The sequence below is a fragment of the Stenella coeruleoalba genome, assembly GCF_951394435.1.
Source record: "Stenella coeruleoalba genome assembly, chromosome: 14".
Lineage (NCBI taxonomy): Eukaryota > Metazoa > Chordata > Mammalia > Artiodactyla > Delphinidae > Stenella > Stenella coeruleoalba.
Genome location: NC_137160.1, coordinates 84971559 through 84997245, shown reverse-complemented (window position 1 = coordinate 84997245; position 25687 = coordinate 84971559). Strand labels below are relative to the sequence as shown.

At 47.8% G+C, this 25687-nt stretch overlaps 1 protein-coding gene across 1 annotated transcript in view; it reads right to left on the bottom strand.

Moving 5' to 3' along the window:
* The window catches only part of TMEM132B (transmembrane protein 132B), a 382508-nt gene that overhangs the window by 11320 nt on the left and 345501 nt on the right, over nucleotides 1-25687 (bottom strand). Inside the window, exons 5-6 of the mRNA XM_079943402.1 lie at nucleotides 25307-25450; nucleotides 235-440 (exon numbers count right to left, since the gene is read on the bottom strand). Of these exons, the coding sequence (XP_079799528.1) occupies nucleotides 235-440; nucleotides 25307-25450 (350 nt within the window). The remainder of the gene's footprint in view (nucleotides 1-234; nucleotides 441-25306; nucleotides 25451-25687) is intronic.

The following is a 25687-nucleotide window of genomic DNA, read 5'->3' as shown; positions in this document are numbered from 1 at the left end:
CCTAGCAACTATTCTACGAGGTAGAGATGATTATTATCCCTATTATAATCGCCTCCTGTCAAAGTAAGTACCCAAGTCAGATCCATCTGAACTCCGATCCCACTATTACCCACTGTGGATGCAGCTTCCCTAGCGCCTGGGTCCCTGAGGACGTCTGCCTCAGAGCGGAGCCCCAGGAACCTCAGAACCACAGTCCTCGATGAACTTCATTCCCCCACCCCCTTGGTTCCTCACCTTCGGTTGGAAGCCACTGGGATCCTCCACCCTTTGATCTGGCTGAGCTCCGTATCCGAGATGTCGACCTGCAGGGGGAGTCTGGGCGCCCAGACGGTGACCTCTAACTGGGAGGTGAAGTGCTGGTGGGTGAAGTTCACGATCGTGTCCACTTTGCTCTTCATCTCCTTCCCATTCGCAAAAATCGAATCGCAGCCGTTGGAGACCTTGGGGGAGGGGACAGAATCTCCAGATGCATCAGCAGGAAAAAGCCCGTGAGAAACTTGACAATGAAAGTTCATGACCTGCAACAGCTCTGATTTATGAGACCCAAGACAACCAGGAGAACATGACTTGAACAGAAGGTAATTTGTAGGCACTAATTAGGGACAAACGCTGATAAACAGACTCCAGGAAAACCATTTTGTATTATGAACCACTGACAAGTAAAATCATAAACATAATTTAATGGAGTTCCATAACCTTTGTTGCCTTTTGTGTGTGTGTTTCTCCCTTTACCTCACCTCCTTTATGTACTCAAACCACCGCTAATCAAACCCCACTTGCAACACATTTCACTCTTGCACCGTATCTGGAGATGCTTGCAAAGGTATCTATATGTTACTAAAACAACACTTCGGTCGAGCCATAAAGGGGATTTTTTTTTCCCTGAAAAACCAAGAGAGCTTTGCACTAGATTAAAATCCTTGTAGGAAAATACTCATGGAATGCACTAGAAATGTGGACGTAATTATTTTTGCCCCATTACACTATAATTTTGCAGGATGGAGGTGAGGACGCAGCATTTTGTTACGGACTTCTGACTCAGCACGCGGAGGTACCCTTCAGCGTGCATGCATTCGCGGGTTGGCTGTTAGACAACGTAAGCCCCCATTTCACTTCACGTCTTCCGGATAAGCAAGGAAAACGTTGATGACTTTCTCTCCTGGACCACCAGGAGAATGAATGTCTTTTACGTATGTATCTGGGTCGGGCGGGGGAGGGAGCAAAGGTCACGTTATGTGCAGAAGACACAAAACCAACACTCAGTTCAGCACAGAACCACAAAACTGCCAGGGGTCCACAATCTCATTTTACAGATGAAGAACCTGAGGCCAGCAATGCGACGTCACTGGCTGGAGGTCACACACTACTTTGAGGGGTACCGTGTGGTGCTGGGCTGCTGTCAGGACTCCCCAGCTCACCTGGAATGCCACCAGGCAGCCCGTTTTGCAAGCCACAAACGAAGACTGCAGTACCTGCAGCCCAGGCCTCCCTTCCAAGCCCGAGGTGCACACGTCCAACTGCCCCCTCCATGTGAACAGGTGAACGGCTCAGAGCAATGTCAGCAGTGCCGAGGTCGAAACTCAAAGAACAAACCTCCATGTTGTTCGGGACAAATGATCATCACCTCCCTCCTCCCCCCAAAAAAGGGCGTGAATGTGAATTTTCTCCCACGAGAAGGAAAAGATGAGCCTGGTTCACTGTAGAGTGAAATCAAAGACTGAGGAGAAGATAACTAACGAGATGCTTAAACCCCTTCCCGCATCAGCCTCGCAGACACAGGTTCCTGGCATTGCCACCTCACAATGGCACCAACGCCTTTAGGAATCTTTAAGCATAATTGACCAAGGCCACTAATGGGACGATGGGCAGAAATCAGTGACACTGACCTGATAACCTTGGGCCACAAAGCAATGAGCAGCCGTGCTGGAGGGAAACTGCATCAGGCTGAGTTCATCTGGGGAGCCGCTTCCCCACCCTGTCAGAACTTAGCCTTCCACAGCCCCTTGCCCTCCAGGCTCTACTACCCTGAGCAGCAAATCTGCCCGCAGATGGCAGTGGAAAGTGGCAGCTAATGTGTTTCTCCCCCTGAAATTCCAGTGGGAGTTGAAAAAAGACAATTCAGGGGCTTCCCTGGTGGTGCAGGGGTTGAGAGTCCGCCTGCCGGTGCAGGGGACACGGGTGCCCCGGTCTGGGAGGATCCCGCATGCCGCGGGGCGGCTGGGCCCGTGAGCCATGGCCGCTGAGCCTGTGCGTCCGGAGCCTGTGCTCCGCAACAGGAGAGGCCACGGCAGTGAGAGGCCCGCGTACTGCAAAAAAAAAAGACAATTCAATCACTTTTCGAAGCTTAAAAGAATCTACTTCGCCCGTCCCCTCTCTTTGTCTGCTTTACTTTTTAAAAGGGAGAAGAAAAACCATGAGGCGAGCAAATCAGCTGTCTTTTAGGGCATGTTTGAGGGATGTACATCTGCATTATTGTGCCCAGGATTGTAAAGAGAGCAATCAGAACAAGATTTTCTATTAGAGCAGAAAATGGAATGGAGCGCCATGTTCTTATTTTCAATTCCTGCGATGGGGACCCAGTGCTGAGCCCGACTGCCCTTCCTTAAGTACTTAGAAAGGGGAGGAAGACCCATTCTAGAGAAACCCCTGCCTTCCCTCCAGAGCACTGCCCCGGGAGACATTCGCTAAGACCCCTAAACATCCCTGCGCTCAGTGGCTACACGCAGACCCATCTCAAGAGAACAAGGCTCCTTACTGACAAGAACTCTACAGTGGATGCAGCAGGGGGGTCCGCCCTCAGCTTCCCCTGGCTCAGGTGGGCATCACCTATTGCTAGAACTTTCCCCATCCTACCTTCTACAGTACAGACCTCAACTGTCCTGAATTTTCAGGATTATGATGATCTATATGAGATGTATGTATGTGTGCATGTGTTATTTCCTCTCGAAGGAATGGTTTAGTATTTGCTAATTCAGTGTTTGCAGTGACTTTATAAGACATAACTACTGCAAATAATGAGAATTAACTGCAGTAGGTACCTCTTATTGGTATAGGACCTCACTGCCTTCCCCTCTCAAAGCCTTAAGCCCCACAAATAACGCTGTGGGGCGGGCATCATGATTTTCATTTTACCTGGACCGAATCCAGTGTAGAGAAAGGGAACATCACTTCCCAGGGCTTCACCTGTGTGTAATGATGCCCGCCAGCCCCCAGGACTGCTGACGCCTGGCCCAGTGCTATCCCCCCTGCCTGTTCACGTCAGTCCCCGCCAGAGACTTCCCACGGTACACGGGGCAAAGTCCAAACTCCTGATCACAGCTTACAAGACCTAAGGACCTGGTACTACCTCCTTCTCCAGGCTCCCTTTGCGCTTCCCTCCCTGTCCACCCTGCACACACTCCCCACCAGTCCCCCATGGGTCTTCTCTCCCATGGCTCTCCTGAGCTTATCCCCCTCCGGAGGCCTTAGCGCGATCTTCCTGTGACCGAGACCTGCCTGTCATTCAGGTCTGAGGCAGATATAACTGGTTGTCTACGGGCCACTCAATCACAGACAAGCACCGCTGCCCCATCACATACACACACACACATCTTCCTCTTTTCTGTCCAGCCATATGCTCCTTGCCAGCGAGTGGCTTAGGGAAAGGCATGTGACACAATTCTGGCCCAGGAGGCGTGAGGAGTCTGCTGGGGATTCTGGGAAGGGCCTCCTGGCTTCGAGATGCCCAGAAAGTGGTCCCTCCTTCTCCCACTGGATGCTGCCACATGGGAGGTGACGACAGGAGCTGCAATGGTGATCTCAGAGCCTTGTAGGGCTGGCCAAGGACCAGGCTGACACGGCGAGCATGGAAGGAGAGAAAGACGGAAGGAACCACATCCTCAGTGACCACCTGGATGGACCACCGGACCAGCCCACCTGGAACCACCTGACTTTTCAACTTCTTATCGTGTGTTTTTCTTTCTGTTGTTGTCAAAGCCATTTTGGTCCATGGTATTTTGTTACTTGCCACCAAAAGTGGCCTAAATGATCTAAGAACTCAGCTCAAATGTCACTTCTCAGAAGGGATTGCTTGAGTCATTTCTAATGTAAAGTTGCACGCCCCTCACCTGGCCACTCTACTACTCTCCTCTATCTAATTTACTGTGTGTGCTACTACGTAAACTATGTTTACACTGTTTCTGTGTTACTGACAGTACGTTATACTATTCATATTACTTCAGTCATACGGGTTACACGATGTTAGTTACACTGGACTGCTCTATCCGTGTTATATTTCATGATTTACTTTTCAATATTTATCACTCTCTGCATGCTCCTGGTTGCTTACTTGTTTCCTATCTCTGTTCTCCACCTGGAAGTGATCTGCTTGAGACCACGGACCTGTCTCCTCTGATCTCCTGTGTCTCCAGTTCTAGCGCAGGGATGGCCCACATAAAGTGTTCAGTACATAGGTGTTCAATGTGAGTATGACACTGGTTTCCTCTGGGTCCCATTCATTCTTGTGCCCCAGGAGTAGCCTGCGTCTGGGTTAGAAGTGGGAGAAGGTGGCTTAGGCAGTGTTATGCTCTGGATATCATGAGAGGAGATAGGCTGGTAGAAGAAACCTAGTCCAAATCCTAAGGAAGTCTGAGGTCAATGAGATGAGAAATTTGGATTCCCCGTGGCGGATTCGGCCTTCTGGCTAGGAATTGAGAGACCTGACCTGTGTCATGTCCCACGGTGAGGGCGTGTGTGTTTTTGGAAGAGACAGCTAGACACTGCAAGGTAAAGATTAGATCAGGTTCCCACCACTCAACCAACAGATACCTTCAGGGCTCTCTGAGCCCCCGGAGGAAGCTGGAACAGCCAATGCCGTGAATCCTAGTATAAGAAGGGCTGAGGACAGGTACGTGGAGATTGAAAATGACGGCTCGTGCCAGGTTAATCTGTGAGCATGCACCAGGTGGCCTGTCCATGTCCTTTTAGGAAGGCTGCCTTTGGAGGCTCATTGTTTTACTGTCAAATTACACTTTCACAGTTTCAGTACTTTAGAGTAATAGAGGCAAACGGTGGTCTCCCGATGTAAATATGTTTCCTTTGGGGATCTTGTGAGAGACAGCATTCGCTTCATTTTCTATTCAGGAAAGAAGCAAGAATTGAGTCTGTGTATCAGTGCCCTCCCTCTGAGTCTGCCAGACGGCTGAGGCATCTGTGTCTGCACCGTAGGAGCTGCCCCTGCTGTACAAGGCTTCCCTCTTAATTAACCCCTCCCCGTCTTGAGAAATGTGTTAGAAAGAAAAAACCTACATCATCACAGCAATGGAAGCAGTCTCTCTCCTTGGCAACTCGGTAAGAGAAGTTAAAGAAGGGTAAATGGTGTTTGTTTAAGGTAAATAAAGTGAAGGGAGCCTTCTGCAATGTTCGTAATGAAAATAAAAATGAAACAATGCCTAGTTCAATAGATAGCAGTGCATACAAATTAAACACTATGGATCCTACAATAAATTTAAACAAAATTTAAGAGAAAGGAAAAATAATCATGATATAATATTTAGTGAAAAAATGATGGAGTTAAAATTATATGGACACACTTATATAACTGAATCACTTTGCTGTACACCTGAAACTAACGCAACATCTTAAATCAACTATACTTCAATAAAATTAAAAATTTTTAGAATTATATGGACGTGTTAATACTAATTTTATAAATATATGTTATGTGTGTTTGTGTATTAATGAAGAATAAAAAGATTTGAGGAATGGGGGAAGCTATATAATCAAAGAGTATGTTTCTCACAAATTCACGATAAATGCTGAATTACATATTAAGGTAGGCAAAGAGAAACTATGTAAAGAAAAAACATCTTTCAATTCAATCATCAAATCAAGCATTTTGTATTTATTACCAAGTTTAGCAAGTACATTTTGTCTGAGGAGCAATGAGTACTCAAAAAATATTCATTTTGCCTTAAGCTTTTATATCCCCAAGAAGTACAAAGAGCAAAAATAATAGCTATCATGTATTGGGTGGTTACTTGCATCATGCATTGTTTTTAAAACTTTACATAGAATGATAGCCATTAAATCCTCCAGATATCCCATTCGTTAAGTGTTTTGTCCCTATGTCGTAGATGGGGAAAATGAGGCCCAGGAGAGACAGTTTGAGCAGAGATCACAGCTGGTGAGAGGCAGAGCAGGGATTTGCACTCAGGTCCTCTGAATCGGGGGGCAGGGGGTCCTCAAACTGTGTGTTACCCCCTCCGTACAGCCCACAGAAGGAAGACCTGATTGGGAAAGGCAAGACCTCAATACACACGTTGGGATTTTTTAAATGAAACTCATCAAGGTGTAATTTCTGTTCAACGCACCGTATCCGTTTGGAGGGTAGAGTTGGATGAGATTGACGGTGCATACGCTGTGAAACCACCGTCATGCTTGGACACAGAACACTTCCATCCTCCCGAAACATCCCTTGTGCCCCTTTTTGGTCCATTGCTCCCTCTGCCCTGGCCCCAGGCCACCACCGAGGTGTCAGTAAGCATGAGGTATCAATTAATTAGAGGCCAGCTTGATAGCTAGTGCTCAAGACCAGGCAGAAGGAGCTGGAAGCAGCAGCCCGGTGCCTCAGCCTGAGGTCCAGTAACCTGGGTCCTTGTCCAAACTCTTCCCCTCATCATGCCTGAATAAGTCACTCTCCATCTCTGGGCTCAGATTCTGCATCCGTGAACCCATGGGTACCCAAAGTTTCCAGCTTGGATTCCCTCCCATCCTATCATTGGAGGATGGAGAGAGCAAGCTCAGAGTCCCAGTGCATTTTGACATAGCTTTTCTCTGCCACAGATCCCTCATCTGTAAACTAAGAATAAATCATTCATTCATTCAATAAATATTGATTTAATGTCAATGAAGACCCAGGAACTGTCCTAGGTGCTGGGGATAGAGTGACGAACAATACAGTCCCCGCCCTGATGGAACTGACTGTGGAATGGGGGAGACAGACAAACTCAACACACACCTAGATATAAATGTAATATCAGGTAGCGAGATGGGCTTAAAAGGAAAATCAAGCAAGGTAAGAAAGCAGTGACAATGGCTTTAGTTAGAATGGGCAGGGAAGGCCTCCCTGGAGAGATCATATTTGATTAGAGGCCTGAATAAGTGAGGGAGTGAGTCATGAGCACATGCAGAAGATCAGGAAGTGCAAAGGCCCTGAGACAGGCGTGTTCTTGCCATATTCAAGGACCAAAAAGGAGGGCAGGGGAGCCCAAAAGTAGCCAGGGGGGCTGGACTGTACTCCACTGTGTAAGTATAATGAGAAGCTGTGGGGTTTGCGCCCAAGGAAGTAGCATGATTGGACGATATAACAGAATACCTCTAGCAGGAGTGGCAGAAGGGGAGCCCATGCGACAGAGACGTGAAAGAGGTTCCCATCAGGGTGGTGTGATGCAGGGAATGAGATGTGGTCAGGGTCAGGATGCCTTTGAAGGCAGCCCTGGCAGGAGCTGCTGCTGGAGTGGCTGTTGGGTGTGAGAGAAGCAGAAGCCACAGATGACTGCTAGGTTTCTGGCCCGAGCAACCAGAAAAATGGCATTGCCATCCCTGTGATAAGGGAGGCCTGCAGCAAGGCAGATGTGGGGAAGAGAGAAAGAATCCGGAGTTCCATTTCAAAAATACTAAACGTGAAATGTTTATTAGACATCTGAATGAAGACGCGAGGTAAGAAGTTGGAAGCACAAGTGCAGAGTCCGTGGAGAAGGGCTCAAGCTGAAGAAATAAACCTGGATTATGCCAGCAAACGCAGTATTTAAAGCCAGGAGATTGAATCATAGCCCACATTGCAGCCTTGAACCTGCTAACACTTAGAGGTCATGGATATAAGGACCTGACAACATGGGGCCAATTTGTTAAAAAGGAAAAGCCAGGGGGACTTCCCTGGCGATCCAGTGGTTAAGACCCCGTGCTTCCACTGCAGGGAACTCGGGTTCGATCCCTGCTCAGGTTCGATCCCTGCTCGTGGAACTAAGATCCCACATGCCACGTGCGGCATGGCCAAAACATTTTTAAAAACTGAAAAAAGAAAAAGAAGGAAAGGCCAGAGAGAGAGAATGGTATCTCAGAGGTAAGTGGTGAAGATTCTCCGAAGACAGGGTGGGATTGATATCAAACACTGAGAGGAAGTCGAGTCAGATGTGGACTGAAAGCTAACCATTGGAATTGGCCGTGAACCCTGGAGACCCTGACAAAGGGACTTCGGCGGAGAAGAGGAAAACTTCTGATGGTGTGGGTTCATGACAGAATGGGAAGTGGGGGAATGTGATACGGAAAGCTTTTGCAAGGACGCTTTCCAGCACGGGACACAGAGAAATGAGACAAGGGATGATAATTCCTGCCCTAAGTGTTAAATAAGATGCACCACAAAAATCACTTAACAGACAGCAAGTGTCTTCTGAGGGCTGATCTTTGGTCCAGCTCTTCCATGCTAAGTCGACACAAGAGTTTCCAGCGTGCACTGTACAACCCAATGGCCCCGTACTAATGCCAAACTCACCAAATACCCACTCTGAGTTCGGAGACTGAGATGAGAGAAGAAATGAGTTGCCTGTCACCTGGAGCTTCAGGCAGAAAACAATCAAAGAAAATCACCATTTCCTGGGCTTCCCTGGTGGCGCAGTGGTTGAGAGTCCGCCTGCCGATGCAGGGGACACGGGTTCGTGCCCTGGTCCGGGAAGATCCCACATGCCATGGAGTGGCTGGGCCCGTGAGCCATGGCCGCTGAGCCTGCGCGTCTGGAGCCTGTGCTCCGCAACGGGAGAGGTCACAGTGGTGGGACGGCCGTGTACCGCAAAAAAAAAAAAAAAAAAAAAAAAAAAAAAGAAGGAGACATCAAGGAACATTTTCGGGACCGAAAGGTGAAGATAAGTGAGGAATTCTCTTACATATGTATGACCTTTTTCTTCAGCCCACGGCAGGGGGACAGATGGGAAGGGGGAAGGAAGGGTACACCTTTAAAGACGAAACCTGACACATACAGCATTTTACAATTTATCCCACTTGACAGTCTCTCTCTCTCTCTCTCTTTTTTTTTTTTGGCCGTACCACATGGCTTGTGGGATTTTAGTTCCCTGACCAGGCATTGAACCTGGGTCCTCAGCAGTGAGACCACAGAGTCCTAACCACTGGACCGCCAGGGAATTTCCCCCTCCACCTGACATTCTCAATTGCGTCATGTGGTACATTTCAGTGCCACACCCAACACTGCACCCTCACCCTCTGCCTTGTGAATTTGTGGTTCCCCCCACCAGAGGTAAAATATGCTTTATCTCAACGATGTTGGGTTTGGGCAAATGACTCCTTTTGCCCAGCAGAATTTTAACAAAAACTTCTCCATAAAATACTGAAAACACAGAACAGGGAACTCTGCTCAATATTATGTAACAACTTAAATGGGAAAAGAATTTGAAAAAAGAATAGATACATGTATATGTATAACTGAATCACTTTGCCGTACACCTGAACCTAACACAACATTGTTCATCAACTCTACTCCAACATAAAATAAAAAGTTAAAAAAAAACATAATTAAAGGATTGGGTTTGCCCTCTTGGTGTCTGCAACCTTGAAGAGCTGAACCCCAGCTGATCTGAAGACCTGTGAGCAATAAAAAAAAGCTCGTGGTGGCATGTGACTAAGATACTGGGGCTGTTTGTTATGCAGGTGTAACTAACTGATACAGTCTATGACAATGTGTCTCAAATAGTGTTTGAAGCACAACCCACATTAGAAAATACAGCTTACAGTAGGACCAATACACAAAAAGTATACATAAAGGCAAAAGCCAAAGTTTCATGAAAAAATACTTAACCTCATTACTTGCCAGTCACTCTGAATTTTCTCTTCTGTTTTATCCCATCCCATTCTATTCCACTCCACTCCACTCTGTGCCATTCCATTCCAGTCCATTCTATTCCTTCACTTTTTACAAAATGCTGGTGAGATCCCATAAAAACTGGCCCTTAATCTGAAAAAAATCCTGCACTGGAGCACTGTGGGAAAGTTATCCTTTACCCATTTTACAGATGAGGAGATTAATGCTCATTTAGGTCACCTAGCCAGTAACGGAGGGCCAGTGTCCCAAGCGGTGTATTCTGACCCAACACTGTCCTTTTCTATTGGTCAAATAGCTGCTGCGGTAACCGCTGATCCCCTCTCTATATTCAGTTCATTCTTAGTTTTCACTTAAAAGTATTCTTAAAATGAGGGGCCTGGCTTATCCTCTGCTTGATAAAAATCAGAGACAAAATCAAGTCAGCCAAGTTCCAGTTGCAGTTCAGAGAGGTAGACGGCTGAAAAGAGCACTTCTCTTGCCCTTACCAAACTGCAAACTAAAAGCTTTTCTTAAACCCATCGGAGAACTGCTGATGCAGGGCTACAGACTAACCTGGAATCTGGAGACAGACACATGCCCACAGGGAGGAAGAGAAATCGAGCATTTGCTTCCCCAGGGTGGACCCTGCTGGATGTCACATAAGCTAGAAAAAAAAGAATCCAAGGGAAAAACTGTACTGACTTGCTAACGGCCCCGCAGGGGCTGGTGTGAGTGTGAAGCTTTAGAGCCTGTAAACAACGGAGCTTGTAAGCCCCGGGCTTGCTGTACGAATCCCATCGGGCCCTCAAGGGAAGAGCTAGCAGCATCCCCGGGACAGCTGGCTCAGGAGGGGGACAGCAGCCACTGCGGAAACTCTACACAGTTCCATATCCTCTGTCTCCCCTATGGGGCAAAAGTCTCAGTCTTTAGGCAGAAGTGTAATAAAAACTACCATTTAGGGCACTAGGGGGATTCCGTTGTATCTAAAGTAACCAGTTTGAGTTAAATTTAAGCTGTTTTGTTAAAAAGAGGCCTGCCTGACTCTAGCAAACAGCTATGTGCTCCTGGTGACTAAGTTCCCTCATTAAAGTTTGTACAATAAGATTTATACAATAAGAAGCTCTAGGACATAACTGCTCTCCTGTCCCCAGTGGGTCCCCAGACTATGCTTTCGCTGGTCAGAGGCATCCCCCTCTCTGAGTCATAACTGTCTACCCCTTCCCTTCGATAAGTAAACATACCACCTCCATCATCTTTTTTTTCCCCTAGAACCTTACTGAAGTGTGCTGAATAATACCGTGTGATTCTGAGCAGGTAATTTAACCTGAGTTTCTGCTCCTTCGTCGGTAATGTCAATTGGCCTTCAGCTGGCACAAACACAGCATTTGCCTATAACATACCTCTTTCTTTTCTCAATGTCCCATGCAAACAGCAGTTGGGTTCTAAAGTTAACTGAAGCAAAATTGCACCCAACCAGTATTATACAAGAAAATCCCTATTTTCATTCACCAGGCACACTGGTGATTTTTAATACATTGATTTTTAATACAAAGAATATGTAGTAACATGTATGCGTAAGATATAGATAGATAGATAGATAGATAGATAGATAGATAGATAGATAAAACATATATATATATATAAAACTACAGGTAGCATGCAATTGTACAGATGGGTGGTATATGCAAATTACTCAATTATTTCTCTCTGCTCAGAACACTCGAGCAATTTATAGTGTGTTGGCTCTCCCTGTGTGCTTTCTCACCTACACCTTCTGTAAAAGTATCTTCCAGTTCTTCTAACATTTCATTAGTCAAGGGTTTCTTGGAGGCCTCAGTTCAGTCTTTAATGTCTTCCTGAAGGCAAGAGGTCATTGACACCATCACCACTCACTTGCTTGGCCACCAGAAGAAGGCATCACACACCTCTGGAAGATGCGGAGACTCTTCCCGTTGTGCTCAAGTGCCCCCCACCAGTTGTGCCAACATACACTGACGAATACTTTACCAGGCAGAGGAACAGAGATAACCAGATTAAAAGATGCACAGTTTCTACCCATATATGTGTATATGTATGCATGTAAGTGTAAGGACACCGCGTTATTTGGGGCCAAATGCATATAGTTGAATTCTCAAGAGTTAAACTATTCATGTGGTACAGCTCCAAGCCCTTTGGGCCCCTCATACAATCATGGACACAAAGCCAAACATTAGAACTGAAACCAAGTGGCAGTGATTGGGTCTACTGACAACGGTGCATGTTGCTTACACAGTCTATAGACTATCATAAAACATGGATATGCAAAGTCAAGCAATTCTCATGAAGATTTCTAGGAGGTAAGTCCATGGATCTTGGCTCGAGGAACCTTCTATCCACCTTTGTACCTTCATAGACTATGACTTAATATAGTAATGCTTACTTCTCTGCCCCTCCTAGATGATAAGGCAAGCCTTTAAGGACAAGCATGTTGCCTTATTTAATTTTCTGCAGCTCAGGCTTGTGGCACAAGGCCTGGTACCTTGTAGACATACGGGAACTATGCAGAATCAATGAGAGAGGAAGTGCTCTGCTCAGAATCGTACAACCAGGAACGGAAAGGTCTTGTGAGCCCCTCCCGCCTCACCCATCCATCGTGCCCATCGCTACACTGAAAGCTCCACTCTAAGGAGATTCCTTAATTCACTGTCAAGTTCTGATCATGAGGCTTTGCTCTCAGGCTCCTTTATTCTTATCAATTCTTTCTTCATGCAGATCAGTCTCACCTCCCTAGTTGGACCATGGCTGGGATGTTATTTCTTCCTCTCTCCGAAGCAGTGTGCCCAGCACCCAGCCCGGAACTGACTGATCGTCCAGGCCTCCCAGCAAAGGCAGATCTCGGAGCCAGCGTGGGCAGAATGGAGACCACTGCGCTTCGTCCCTTCCTAGCTCATCCAAAACACATGCCTTCCTTAGAGAATCTTAAAGTCTTGGTGCTAAAAAAGACCTCAGAGAATGCAACTCTTGCGCAGCCCAGAGAGGACGAGGATCCACGTCAGAGGCACAGAGAGGTCACAGAGAGTCTGAGGTTAACACTCAGCGATGATACATGCTGGGTTCCCGGCAGGGCTTTGAGGACATAAAGCAAACCCAAGTGTCTCTGCCCTCGAGGAGGTCTTTGTGGAAGAGACAGACTCCTGTGCAAAATACTGTCAAAAACAGTGACTGGGGGCTTCCCTGGTGGCACAGTGGTTGAGCGTCCGCCTGCTGATGCAGGGGGCACGGGTTCGTGCCCCGGTCTGGGAAGATTCCACATACTGCGGAGCGGCTGGGCCCGTGAGCCATGGTCGCTGAGCCTGTGCTCCGCAATGGGAGAGGCCACAACTGTGAGAGGCCCGCGTACAGTAAAAAAAAAACAAAAAACAAAAAACAAAAAACAGTGACTGGTAGAACAGTAAGGTTTGTATGGTGTTTACAAGATGGTCGGGCCTCATTGGCTGCCTCCAGCCCACCAAACTTCAACTCACCTTCGTCCGAGATGCTCAGGACAGCCCTCCACAACAGACCCACGGACAGCCGCTCCCACCCAGCCTCGTCTCCCCGCTCATCGGCAAGCATCACGGGTCAGCTCCTGCATTCTGCTTGTTGGGTCACCTCCACGATAAACCCCCAATCAAATCACGTTCAACAAGGTGTGATTGTACCCTGACAGGCGAGTACCTCCAAAATCGTGCCCCTTATGAAAACCACGCCAGCAAATGAGGCCCAAGATGATGGTTTGTTGTAAAGTTTAGCATACGCTTATCTGGGAAATGTGTTCATTTTAGCTTTTTACCCCTCAACATTGGGAGAGTTTCAAAGCACCACGAACGCTTTTGAATTTAGGAAAAGATCCAAGCACTTCCTAGTCATCAAACGGTGGCCCCGGAGGGATTAAGAGCTGTTCATCTGGTGAGAGCCCAGCATATCGCGCTGCCCAGCCTCCTGCACTAGCTCTGACTGCAGACACTGAACCTGGTGGACAGAAGTGCTGGGAACGAGGCTCCATCGGCACAGGAGTCACAAGCTTAGGTGTCCGGGGTTTAAGCATCAATTAGTCACATTAAAAAAAGGCATTGTGGCAGGATGAGCATATTCTCAGGGGAATGAGGGTCTGCAGGGTTTGTGTTTTCCAAACTTATCTTGAAAGTACTTCTGAAAATTTCCCTAAGAAAAGAAACTTTTCTATCAAAGAATGCTGTGAACTGAGACCTCAAGGTATAAAAACCGGCAGCTGAGAGTTTTTTTCTCTCTGAGGCTCCAGGGGAAGGGAAAAAGAAAAATGCCAACGATGACCTCACCAATTTCTCCAAAATCAGAATGTAGAAAAGAGGGGGGTTGAAAGGCGCAAGCGAAGATCTGGCAGAGATGAGACTGGCTCAGCCCTGCCAAGAGAAGCCTGGGCGTCCAGACTCACACTCTCGGAGATTTCCAGAGAGACCAGCAAATCATACCCCAGCCAGGCTGAGCCAGTCACAGAGGAAGGGGGGAAGCGCAGCAATGCCTCAGCAGCACAGAAGTCCCTGGAATTCACCCCCTTGATCAACTTGGAGTCCTTGCCAGTGTGACGTGGGCTAATTAAAATCCTGGATATAAAAATTCCAGTCTGAACAGCTTGAGAAGTAGCCCCCATGGTGAAATTACAGCTGCTCTTACACTATGTGACTCTGCCTTGTGAAAACCTCTACCTATGTTAGCAATGAATTAAAATAATTGCATCTAATACATTGGTCTAATCCATCTCACTTAATACAACTAACTTATCTAATATATTTGTAATAGATTTCAGTTTACCCCTATAACTCACCCAGATTGTTTTCAGCACAATTGGCTAGGGATGGTGGAACTTCCAGGGATTGACTCAACATATGGGGAGGGGGAAGGGTAAGCTGTGACAAAGTGAGAGAGTGGCATGGACATATATACACTACCAAACGTAAAATAGATAGCTAGTGGGAAGCAGCCGCATAGCACAGGGAGATCAGCTCGGTGCTTTGTGACCGCCTGGAGGGGTGGGATAGGGAGGGTGGGAGAGAGATGCAAGAGGGAGGAGATATGGGAACATATGTATATGCATAGCTGATTCACTTTGTTATAAAGCAGAAACTAACACACCATTGTAAAGCAATTATACTCCAATAAAGATGTTTAAAAAAATAAAATTAAATTAAAATTACAATAAAAAAAACAAACAAAAAAAACAATCAAATCCCTCCTGGCCCAGGGAGGTGACATAAATGGGGAAGGTGGGTCTGCTGTGAAGGTCAGGGAACTTGGGGATGGTGAAAAACTTGAGGGAGCACCCCAAACCCTGCCCAAAGGGGACAGCAGCTACTACCTTGAGCCCACCGCTGCCACTGCCCTGAGCCCACAGCTACCACATGGGCTGTGTTCAGAGACCTCTGGACTTCGCGAGAGAAACGGAATTCCAGAGCTCTGGTGAAATCTACTAATGTTTGAATGTTGGCATCTAAGTATATACATTTTCAAAGTACTTTGCTCTGTCTGGGGGCACGTCTCGGGGTCTGGATTTGCCTCAAGGCCTATCATTTTATGACCTTTGGCCTAAGGACATCCTGATACGGATGACAGGATGCAGAGCAATGGCACAGAAATGTTGTTTTGGTTTTTTTCTCCCTCCAATATATCAAACTTTGAGGTCCACATCACGGCCTCATTAGCATCATGCTCTTCAATGCTTAACAAAACTTTTGCTAGTTCCCCACAGACTTTACCAGCAATAGGAAATATGTTCGTCTCACTTGCCAATGCAAATCACTTCTTAGCTGCTGCTCAAGGGACCTCTGCTGGAGAAGGAATCTGGGCTGTCGAAGGAAGGAGTGCTGGGATTGATTAGTGATGTCTGGATTGGCACATGACAGGAAGTGGGGTCTTATCACAAGTTTTGTTTTTTCTATATTATTTATATCCTATTTATGAAACCAAAATGCTTTGGCCCAATATCCTTAACCAAAGTCCCTTCTGTCCCAACCCAGGCCACGGTGCAAGCACTGGTATCAGAACTGGAAAATCCTTCAAGATCCTCGGTATCAGTCTTTCACTGAAAGGGGCTGTCAGGAAAGGCACATGGAAGTCTACCGTCCCTATGAGTGGGCTTCAGACACAGACAGTCTCAGCATACGGCCACCGACTGCTCTCCCTACAAACTCTGCTCACAGGAAAAGAAGTCAGAGTGTAACCCAAATATTTATTAAGTGTCAGACACAAAGGATGTCAGGAAGCCGTGGATAAATTCATCTCTCTGAAAGTATTCCCTGGGGAGTGACACGATTGAAACCCTTGATTATGGAAACTGCTCTGTTGTCCAGAGCATTAAAAGATGACTATAGGGCTTCCCTGGTGGCGCAATGGTTGGGAGTCCGCCTGCTGGTGCCAGGGGACACGGGTTTGTGACCCGGTCCGGGAAGATCCCACATGACGCGGAGTGGCTGGGCCTGTGAGCCATGGCCGCTGAGCCTGCACGTCTGGAGCCTGTGCTCCGCAACGGGAGAGGCCACAGCAGTGAGAGGCCCGCTTACAGAAAAAAAAAAAAAAAAAAAAAAAAAAAAAAAAAGACTATATTAGGGCAATCGCTTCGGGCTGAGGCCTTTCATTTTAAAAAAAAGCCTGTTAAACTGAGCTTCAGAAGTGGTCAAAATGATCTGAAACATCTGCAGAGGGGCCCTTTAAGGAGGGTAAGGCAAGCTGCAGGGGGGAATAGGAGTGGAAAGCAGTGCTTTGAAATCTGAGACCGTCTCTTTGCATTTAAACCTGAAATGTCTCCAGGCAAGAATCCAAGAGTCGTTTAGAAGGAATACACTGCGTATATACATTGAATATAAATGATCATTGCCTGCTGGAAGCCCGTCCCTCTTGAAAATGAATTAGAAGAGATATGAGCCCATTTGTTTAGTAGGTGGCTACGTAATCCAGTCCATCCAGTCCCAGGAAAACCTTATCCCGTTGTTTCTGACTGAGACAGAATCTGTATTTCCACCTGCTGCTAAAGGCAGCATCACTTTCTCAAAGTCCATCTCAGCGTAGCGATATGTATCAATAAAGCATGAATGAGTTGCTCATGCAAGACTCCTGCATATTCCGGGGACAATGCGTGAGACTCTCCGAAGACGTCTCTCATCTACGCTCACTGAGTCTCTGCTATACGCGTGAGTCTTGGCTGAAGAAGTCAGTTCTAGCTCTTTGTGGGATTTCTTCTTACGGTCGCCAGTTCCTAACATCACTGAATGTCCCTCTAGACATCTGAACTGTTTCAGAGAGAAGAGGGCTACGTTTTTATCTTTGGAAAGTAATCTTAATCTTAGGATATGTATAAAATAAGTCAGTGTACGGATAATCCCAAAGTAGGGGGGAAAGAAGCCTACCCCTGAAATAAGCACCCTAAGTTCACGGGGCTAAGTTCCCTGTGAAATTGGGGTGCTCTCTGTAAAGCGGGGGCCGAGAGCCAAGCTTCCTGGGGTCAAACCCCAGCCCTGGCACTTAGCAACTGGGTGACCTGTATTTTGGCAACAATAATTAAATGCCCTGTGCATCACTTTTCTTAGACAGTTAACTTCTAAAGTTTATTTAAATGAGGGGGAGGGGCAACAGGGGTGGGGGAGTGTGAGGCACAAACTACTGAGTATAAATAAGTTCAAGGCTGTAAGTACAACATGGAGAATACAGCCAATATTTTGTGATAACTGTAAATGGAAAGTAACCTTTAAAAATTGTATAAATTAAAATTTTTTTTTAAAATAAAGTGTATTGAAATGATTTGAGTGTCTTTAGGAAACTCAATGAATTTGAATACGAAGCTGATCCATTCTGCCCACCATCAAAGCTCACGGAAGGAGTTTAAATTGTGAACCAAGCCCCAAAACATCAAGGATAAATGTGCCAGGAGACAGAGGCACAGTGGCCGTAGTTGACCCTGCCTGATATTCGAAGCACAGTCACAGACCTGATACTGAGCAGGACCCTGTGGGCTCCTGGGCACAAAAGCCTTTCTGTGTCCCCCATTTCTTCATTACAGGAAATAGGCTTCATTCAGCCTCCGTGACCTTCCCTCAGTTTCAACGGGCAGGTTCAAGCAGTTGTTAGTAAGGGAAGAGATGGGATGCAGAGACAAGGGAGGAGCAGTCAGGAGACAAGAGTGCAGCCTTGGGGCAGGTCGGGGCTCCCCCTCAAGGGATACACAGAACAATATCTTTGAGCCGTTTTGCAGATACTGAAACCCCCATCAGGTGGGAGAAGTTAACTGTCGGCTGCCCACAAGCACGGAGACCCCAGACCAATAGGAACCAGAAGGTTGATGATGCCGACTCCCGGATACCTCCCCACCAACCAATCAGAAGAAGGTCCACGAGCTGACCACGCCCTCTTTGAGCCATTGCTATAAAACTCCTCACTACCCCCCTCCAGGTCAGGACACACAGTTGTGAGGGCATTAGCCCGCTGTGGCCCCCTTTGCCTGGCAAAGCAATGAAGCTATTCTTTTCTGGTGCGCCCAAAACTCTGCCTCCGAGATTTAATTCGGTGTCGGCCCAAGACCTCAGTAACACCATCTCCCCAATGCGGCTCTGTTTACTGAGGGTGCGAAGCCGAAGCCGGGTGGCTGCAGATCTACACTGGCTAGTCCCAAGGTCTCTCCGCATGATGCCCAAACAATTCCAGAATGTTAGTTCTTCATTAGAGATGCTAAAGACAGAAAGGAACAAAAGATCTCATTAATATTGAAATCTGAACGATGCTGACAGGAACAAAAGGTTGGGGATGGAGCAGTATCTATCCTCTGGCCAACAGGAAATATATGACACATCTCCCATCAGAATGGAACAATGCAAGTCCAAATTACCAGCAACAAGGAAGACAAAATTAGGCAATAACGTCCAAACTGCCTGACAACTTATTCTTAGCTGCCTGGCTCCTGGTGACGGGTGAAGGGGAGGAAATTCATGCCAAGAAACAGAAGAACGGTGTTTTCTGTAGGCATGTTTGCCAAGCCTTGCCAAAAAAGAAAGAAATGGGCTTAAACCACTTTTGGATTTTTCTCCATCTCCTTCTAATGACATTAGGACCCATCTGAGGGTTTCTCCGGAAGCCCGTTGGAGCCCACAGCAGACAAGGGCCCTTTGGAGATAAGTCAGTGCAGAGAGACTGTCCTGAACCTATTTCATCAGCACTGCGGGATCCCCACAAGGTCCTCAATCCCACCCCCCAGGTGCCTGGGCCTCACCTTCCATTAGGTTGATCTCCTCCTCAGTGCAGGACACGTGGAAGATGAGAACCACAGCCCCCGGGCAAAATGCGTCTGCACATCTCTTTCAACTGGATGACTTGCCAACAATCAAAAGTCTTACATCAAATGTGGACTTTCAGAAACACCTGTCTTTAATTCTGTCTTTACAGGAGAGAGGAAATAGGAAGGGACTGTGTGTCCACTTTTCGGTACCATGAATTCGCACATGCAGTGGACTAATGCTTACTCACCACTCACTGAGCCCAGACACTTAAACCTCTCCCGCCTCAGTTTCCTGGGCTGTAAAATGGGCATAAGAGTGGTACCTACTCTGTCGGGGTGCTAGGCGGGTCGGAGGCTGCAATGTGTAAAGAACCAGTGGACCAGAGTCTGGCGTGGTGTCACCGTGGGCTGTGGCTGTTCTCGCTGCTCCTTCTAACAGACCCTTCGGGGCAGGAAGACAAGTGAGACACGGACCTGCCCTCAAGGGGCAAACCTGCCACCTGTACAGGGACACACGACATGCTGAGTCCCTAATACGTGCACCTACACAGGGCACAGAAGCACAGAGGTGAGGACCCCGGTGTGGGAGGCGGGATGCAGAACGGCAGGAAGGAGGCGGCTGCACAGATCCCAGGGGCACCTGAGCCAGAGTCCAGACGACACAGCTGGGGCGTGTCCAGATGCAGGGAGTCGGGGAGGGATGCTGGGCCCAGGAAGTAGCACGGGCCCAGGAAAAAGATGTGAAAACCACACAGAAGAAGGCAGAAATCAGAGAAGGAGAGAAATCGAGTCCAGATGTGCCTCTGGATCTAACTCCGTCTACAGCTGCATGAGTCCATATATTTCCCCTTTCCGGGCTTAAGACAGTTGGATTTGCGTTTCTGTCACTTGCAACCAAAGCAAAAGAAAGCTCGCCCACACAGGATTTCACCGCGGGCCTGCCAGGTCCCACTGCCCCCTCCACCTGTCCAGCCCCCTCCACCTGAATCGCGATGTCTCCGGCTCAGTGACATCAGCTCTCAGATGCCTCTCTAAGGACCATGTTCAGGACACGCCCACCTTCCTTCCACCTTATCCTCTCTGTGAATCCAACTACTTAAGGAAAATCGGGTCACACGGCCTTTTGCAGGGGCTCTGTGATGACCCAGGAAATGCAGCTGCTCTCTCGAAGCTTCCTGCATCCTCCAGCGGTGACATTGGGCTCTATTTAGTGACCCCACACAAGCGGCAGAAACCTCTGTGTTTTTTTTCCGACAGCACATCTGCTGCCTACCCTTGCCCTTCACAGACGAAGTTTGGAAATAAAGACCTTCCCTGGGGCAGAGAAGGCTTTAAAATGTTAATACCCTTTTAGGAGGCCTTTAGCATCTCATTATTTCAAGTCCGGCTGATACCAGAAGGCTGGAAACTTAATTATTGCAGCCAAAAGTTGGAGGGTGCCCTCTTCAAGACAGCATGAGTTTACACTGATTTCTCTCCAAGCGTGAATGAGTTCATCCCCTGCTGGTGACGTATGCCGGGGCTTCTGTGGTTCTGGAGACTGCAACTCACTGACCAACAGTACCATTACCAACACATTAAAAACAGAAGGCCGTCACTTGGTCGGCAAGATAGACACTGAAAGATTAAATCACAATTACAACATGGAGATTGCATTTTTCTTCCTCCCTCTGAAGACCTTGAAAGACACTTAGCAAAGAACCACAAATGTGCTGTTGCTGGCAGCATAAAGACCCTCAAAGCTGTCTAGATCTTAATCCCCCAAACCTCTAATATGTCACCTTACACGGTAGGTGGAACTGTGACCCCAGAATGATATGTCCAAGCTCTAGCCCCGGGAAGCTGTGAATGTGGCCTTATTTGGAAACAGGGTCTTTGCAGATATAATTAACTTAAGGATAGTGAGATGAGATCACTGTGAATCAGGGTGGCCCCTAAATCCAATGACGAACGCCCTTATAGGAGAATAAGGCCACACGGAGACAGAAGAGAAGTGAAGACAGGGGCAGAGACGGGAGGGATGCGGCCACAAGCCGGTGACACCTGGGGCCCCCAGAGGCTGGAAGAGTCAGGGAAGGATCCTCCCCTAGAGCTTCTGGAGGGGGTGTGGCCCTGCCAACACCTTGATTTCAGACTTCAGGCCTCCAGAACTGGGAGAGAACAGGTTTATGTTGTTTTAAGCCACTGAGTTTCTGGGAACTGATACGGCAGCTCTAGGAAACTAATACATGTGGCAAAGGGACTCTGCACATGTATTTGAGATAAGGACCTCGAGGTGAAGGGATTATCCTGGGATAGCCAGGTGGGCCTAATGTAATCACAAAGGTCCTTATTAGAGAGAGGCAGGAGGCTCAGAGCCAGAGAAACAGAGGTGATGATGGGACCAGAGGTCAGAGAGAGAGAGAGATTTGAAGATGCTACGATGTTGACTTTTAAGATGGAGAAAGGGGCCACAGCCCAGAAAGGCAGGCAGCCTCTAGAAGCTGGAAGAGGCAAACAGATTCTCTGCTAGAGCTTCCAGAAGCAACGCAGCCCTGCCAACCAAACCATTTTAGGGTCCTGACCTCCAGTACCATCAGATAATAAATGTGCATTGTTTTAAGCTACTAAATTCACGTTCATTTGTTACAGCAGCAAGAGGAAACTGACACACGTGCCTTCCAGGTCATGCGGGTGGAAACAAAATTCCTTTGCAAATTCAGAAAACTTTATTTATCAACTGACTCCCTGATGGGAAAGCCATAGGAATGACACTTTACTACTAGCTCATAAAGGTGCTCCCCCACGGAGTCAGGATTTGAACAGCCATCAGCTGTTTGGAAGCCTACCCCCGCCCCCCAAACTCACTCCCTCTGCATTCTTTTTCTTTATGTTGAGCTAGAGTGGTTCCCTTTTGACTTCCACTCTTGAAATCTAAAAAGCACAAATCTACCCCATATTCCGAAGGATGGCCCTTGAAAGACTTCAGAAGAGCTGTCGTGTTTCTCTCTTCACCTCTCCCTGGGCCTTTTCTTCTCACCACCAGGCTCAACACTCACACTTCCTTCAATCATTTCTCCTGTGATTTGATTTCAAGGGCCCTCAGCCCCTCAGACACTCTGACAGAATACGATCCAATTTCCAGCTTCCACTTATGCCTAGAAAGGCACAGGATTCTCCATCAGAGGGACGAGTGACATGTATCATCTTTGACTTATAGAGACCAGGGGACAAGAAATAGCTCCCTTTCCTCTGAAACCTACTATCAAAAAACCAGCTGCACAAGTGTGACGAGAAATCACAGACGTCCCTCCACCTCCACGCGGGAGGCAAGAGGAAAGGGTGGAGACTGCGGTGACCTGGGTGCACCGGCCTTACGCACAGGGGCGTCCTCTGCTCACTTCCGGGTTGAGGGTCACAGGAAGCAGTGTGGGCCCAGGGCTACTCAACTTTGTGAATTTCATAAGAGGCTAGAAATCCAGATTTCTATGTGATTTGCCAATTTTTACAGGATGGCAGCAAATTAAATACACACACACACACTCCTCTGAACCAGATGCAGCCTGCAGCCTGCCCACCTGTGACCTCTGTTCTGGGGTCACGCACCCATTAATGCCAACAAAAATCATATCAGCCTGTGGCAGCCGCTTCAGCCAGGTGGTTCCACAGGGAATTAGAGCCATGATCTTGTAATAACTTTTAATGGAGTATAAGCTGTAAAAATATGGAATCGCCATGCTGTACACCTGAAACTAATACAATAGTGTAAATCCACGATACTCCAATTAAAAAACACAGCTGGTTCATCAGATCTCACTGTGAACAAAACGGCCAAGGTTTCTTGCACACACACACATGCAATTAATATGCATCTTCTATGTATGTTTTCTTTTAACACAGAAGTACTTGTCCACTTAAAATGTGACACAGATCGCTTCCAATCTTGCCAAGGTTCCAGCCCTTCAACATCCTTCATGTCCTCAGATTTATTCCCCCTGATGTCATACGGTCCCAAGTCGAAGAAGCCAATTTGTGTATCACTACAATTAACACCGTCCTGAATTTATACCTTGTCCCTTACCTAAGTCACAATCCCAACGCTCAGAATTGCCATCGCATGACGATCTTTGGTGAAACCTGCAAGACTCTCCCTGGGGAATCACACAGCGTTTCCTGCACCGTGAGGAAGTGACCGGCTGACAAATCCACAGACCAAGGGGGTCTCTCCCTGGGGTGCTAATGAGCACTCACGTGTTTAGGTGCCCCTGGGGTGATGCCCAGGCCAGCGGACAGCTCTGAGGACGACGCTGTACATCTTAGCGTTACGACAAAATTTATGACAAATATCGACACGAAAGCTGCGACAAACGCATCACAGCCCTTTAGTGAATCCCCCTCAACTGACCCAGGCGCCAGGATCTGCAGCGGAGCCTGGGCTCCCCTAGAAACGTCTTGCAGCAGCTCTGCGCTTGGGGATCTGCACGCTCTCGTTTGCTAAGATCAGGCCGCAGTTCGCTAGAAGACAGCCCCATCTTCATGAGGCCACGAAAGCGACCGCTGAGCCAGAAACTACGCCTTCCAAAGCAATTTCTCTCTCGGGCTCAGGGGAGGATGCTTTTAGTATATTTCCACGAAGGGGAGACAGCCAAGTACACGGCAACGATGGGATCCATGAACTTGGGCTTGCCTCTGTAGGGTAGAGCTCTCCAGGGCAGGACAGTGGAGGCCCCGCCCAGGGGGCTCCACACCAGGCTCTCGGGAGGGAACAAGGCTGAGGGGTCTACAGAGCTGAGCCATCTGTTTGAGCCCCGGGTGGCATAATCACACAGATGCCACCTCCATGTGCCATCCCAATGTCTCCCTCCTGGAATGACGGGGGATGGTAAGTAACAGGCATTTTCAAAGGCAACCAAGGGCAGTGAATCAATATTTTTCATTCTGTGCAGATGAGTTTGTATGACTTGGCTCAGATCTTTCTAGACTCAGAATATCGAAGGCTTTAGATTTGTTTAATCAAACCTGCCCACAGAGTCCGAGGCCTGCCAGGAGCCCCAGGGCAAGGCTGTGTGTCCTTTGAAGCCAGTCCACCTTCCGTCTCGAGGGGAGAATTAACATTCCACCCAGAAAGCAGGCGATACCAAATCGGGGCTTCCTAAGGATTAATTTTGTTTGTAATTAGGCCTCACAGACACATCAATTCTTCCTTATCAAAACCATCTCCGGCTTAAGGCACAGCCTCCTGCAGGTCCAAGTAAGAAGGAAGGAATCCCTTCCAGATCTTCTCCGCCACAGGGAAAACCCTGCAGGATTTTCTGTCCACCACAGAGTTCTTCAGACGGGGACCAAGTTTCACTTCACCTCTGAACAGGAGCCCGCAGAGCAGAAAGAAGGAAGAACTCAGCGGTGCTGTGTTTTCCTAAACTGAACGAAGACATAGGACCTGGGAGCTCTCTTCGCAGCTTAGAGGAGGAAGGATCATTCTGAAGATGGAAGTCCTTTCTCTCGGGGTCTCTGCTGCAAGAGGGAACTGCCAATCAGGGCGCCAAGAAAAAACGGGAAACTCTAAATTCAGTGACTCAAACAGACCCCTGCACAGACATGGAAAAACATCGTGGGCCGGTTCCTGGCTGAATGTGGAGTCCTAGATCCAGCTAATTAGGATGCAGGACGCAGCAGAAATGTGCCACGGCCAGATTTCCCCAGACTGTGAGCTGTGTCCCACTGGTACCCAAGTGAAGTTAGGGGGCACATGGATGGACTTTTTAAAAAGTTAATAGTCGTTTATTTTCATGTATATTAAGAAAAAGTTAGTACATCAAGCTCATGGATTTTATTGTCTTCTACTGAGACATTTAAGATATTTAAGGTTGAAAAGTGAGGCACTTAAAGAAAATATAATGAGTAAATTATATTATTTGGCACAGGAAGTTGGCAAAAATTGTGAAGATGGCAGGTAGCTGGCTAAAATTCAGGAAATACTGTCCTATAAGCAAAAGAATGGGAAGAGAATTGTTTCCGCTCAAGATTAAGACAGGGGAAGGAAGCAGCACGGCGCGTGCAGCCTCCTCTGATTCCAGGCGAGTCCCCGCCATCACTCCCTCCGTCCTCAGCATCCTCACCCCAGTCTCAGCCCTTCGGAGCCTGGGATGCTCAGAGCAGCCCCGAGACAGAAAGGGAGGGAAAGGACCGAATGCCTGGGGATCTGGAGGTAAAGCCCGCCGTACCTTGACGACGTCTTCATCCGCAGACCTGCATTCCACAGCCTCCGACACGTCCACCACCGAACCATCCTCTTGAACGGCCACGACCTTGACGGGAACCGAAACAACCTTTCCGGTGAGAATGGCCGTGTTCAGAACCTCCGTGTCCTGTGCGGGAGAAAAGAGGGCGCGTGTCAGCCACAGGCACGCCCGTGAGCCCCGGGAGGGGTCACCAGCAGGCTACCTCCGACCTTAGTTGTTGTTCTACAATTTACAAAACTGTCTGTGCCCTACAGACACACCTCGCACACGGCGCAGGAGTTCTTTTCGATATTTGCCAAATCTTAGCTCGAGGTTCATTTGGTAAACGACGGCCTATGTTCAGGGCTTATTCACATAGTGAAC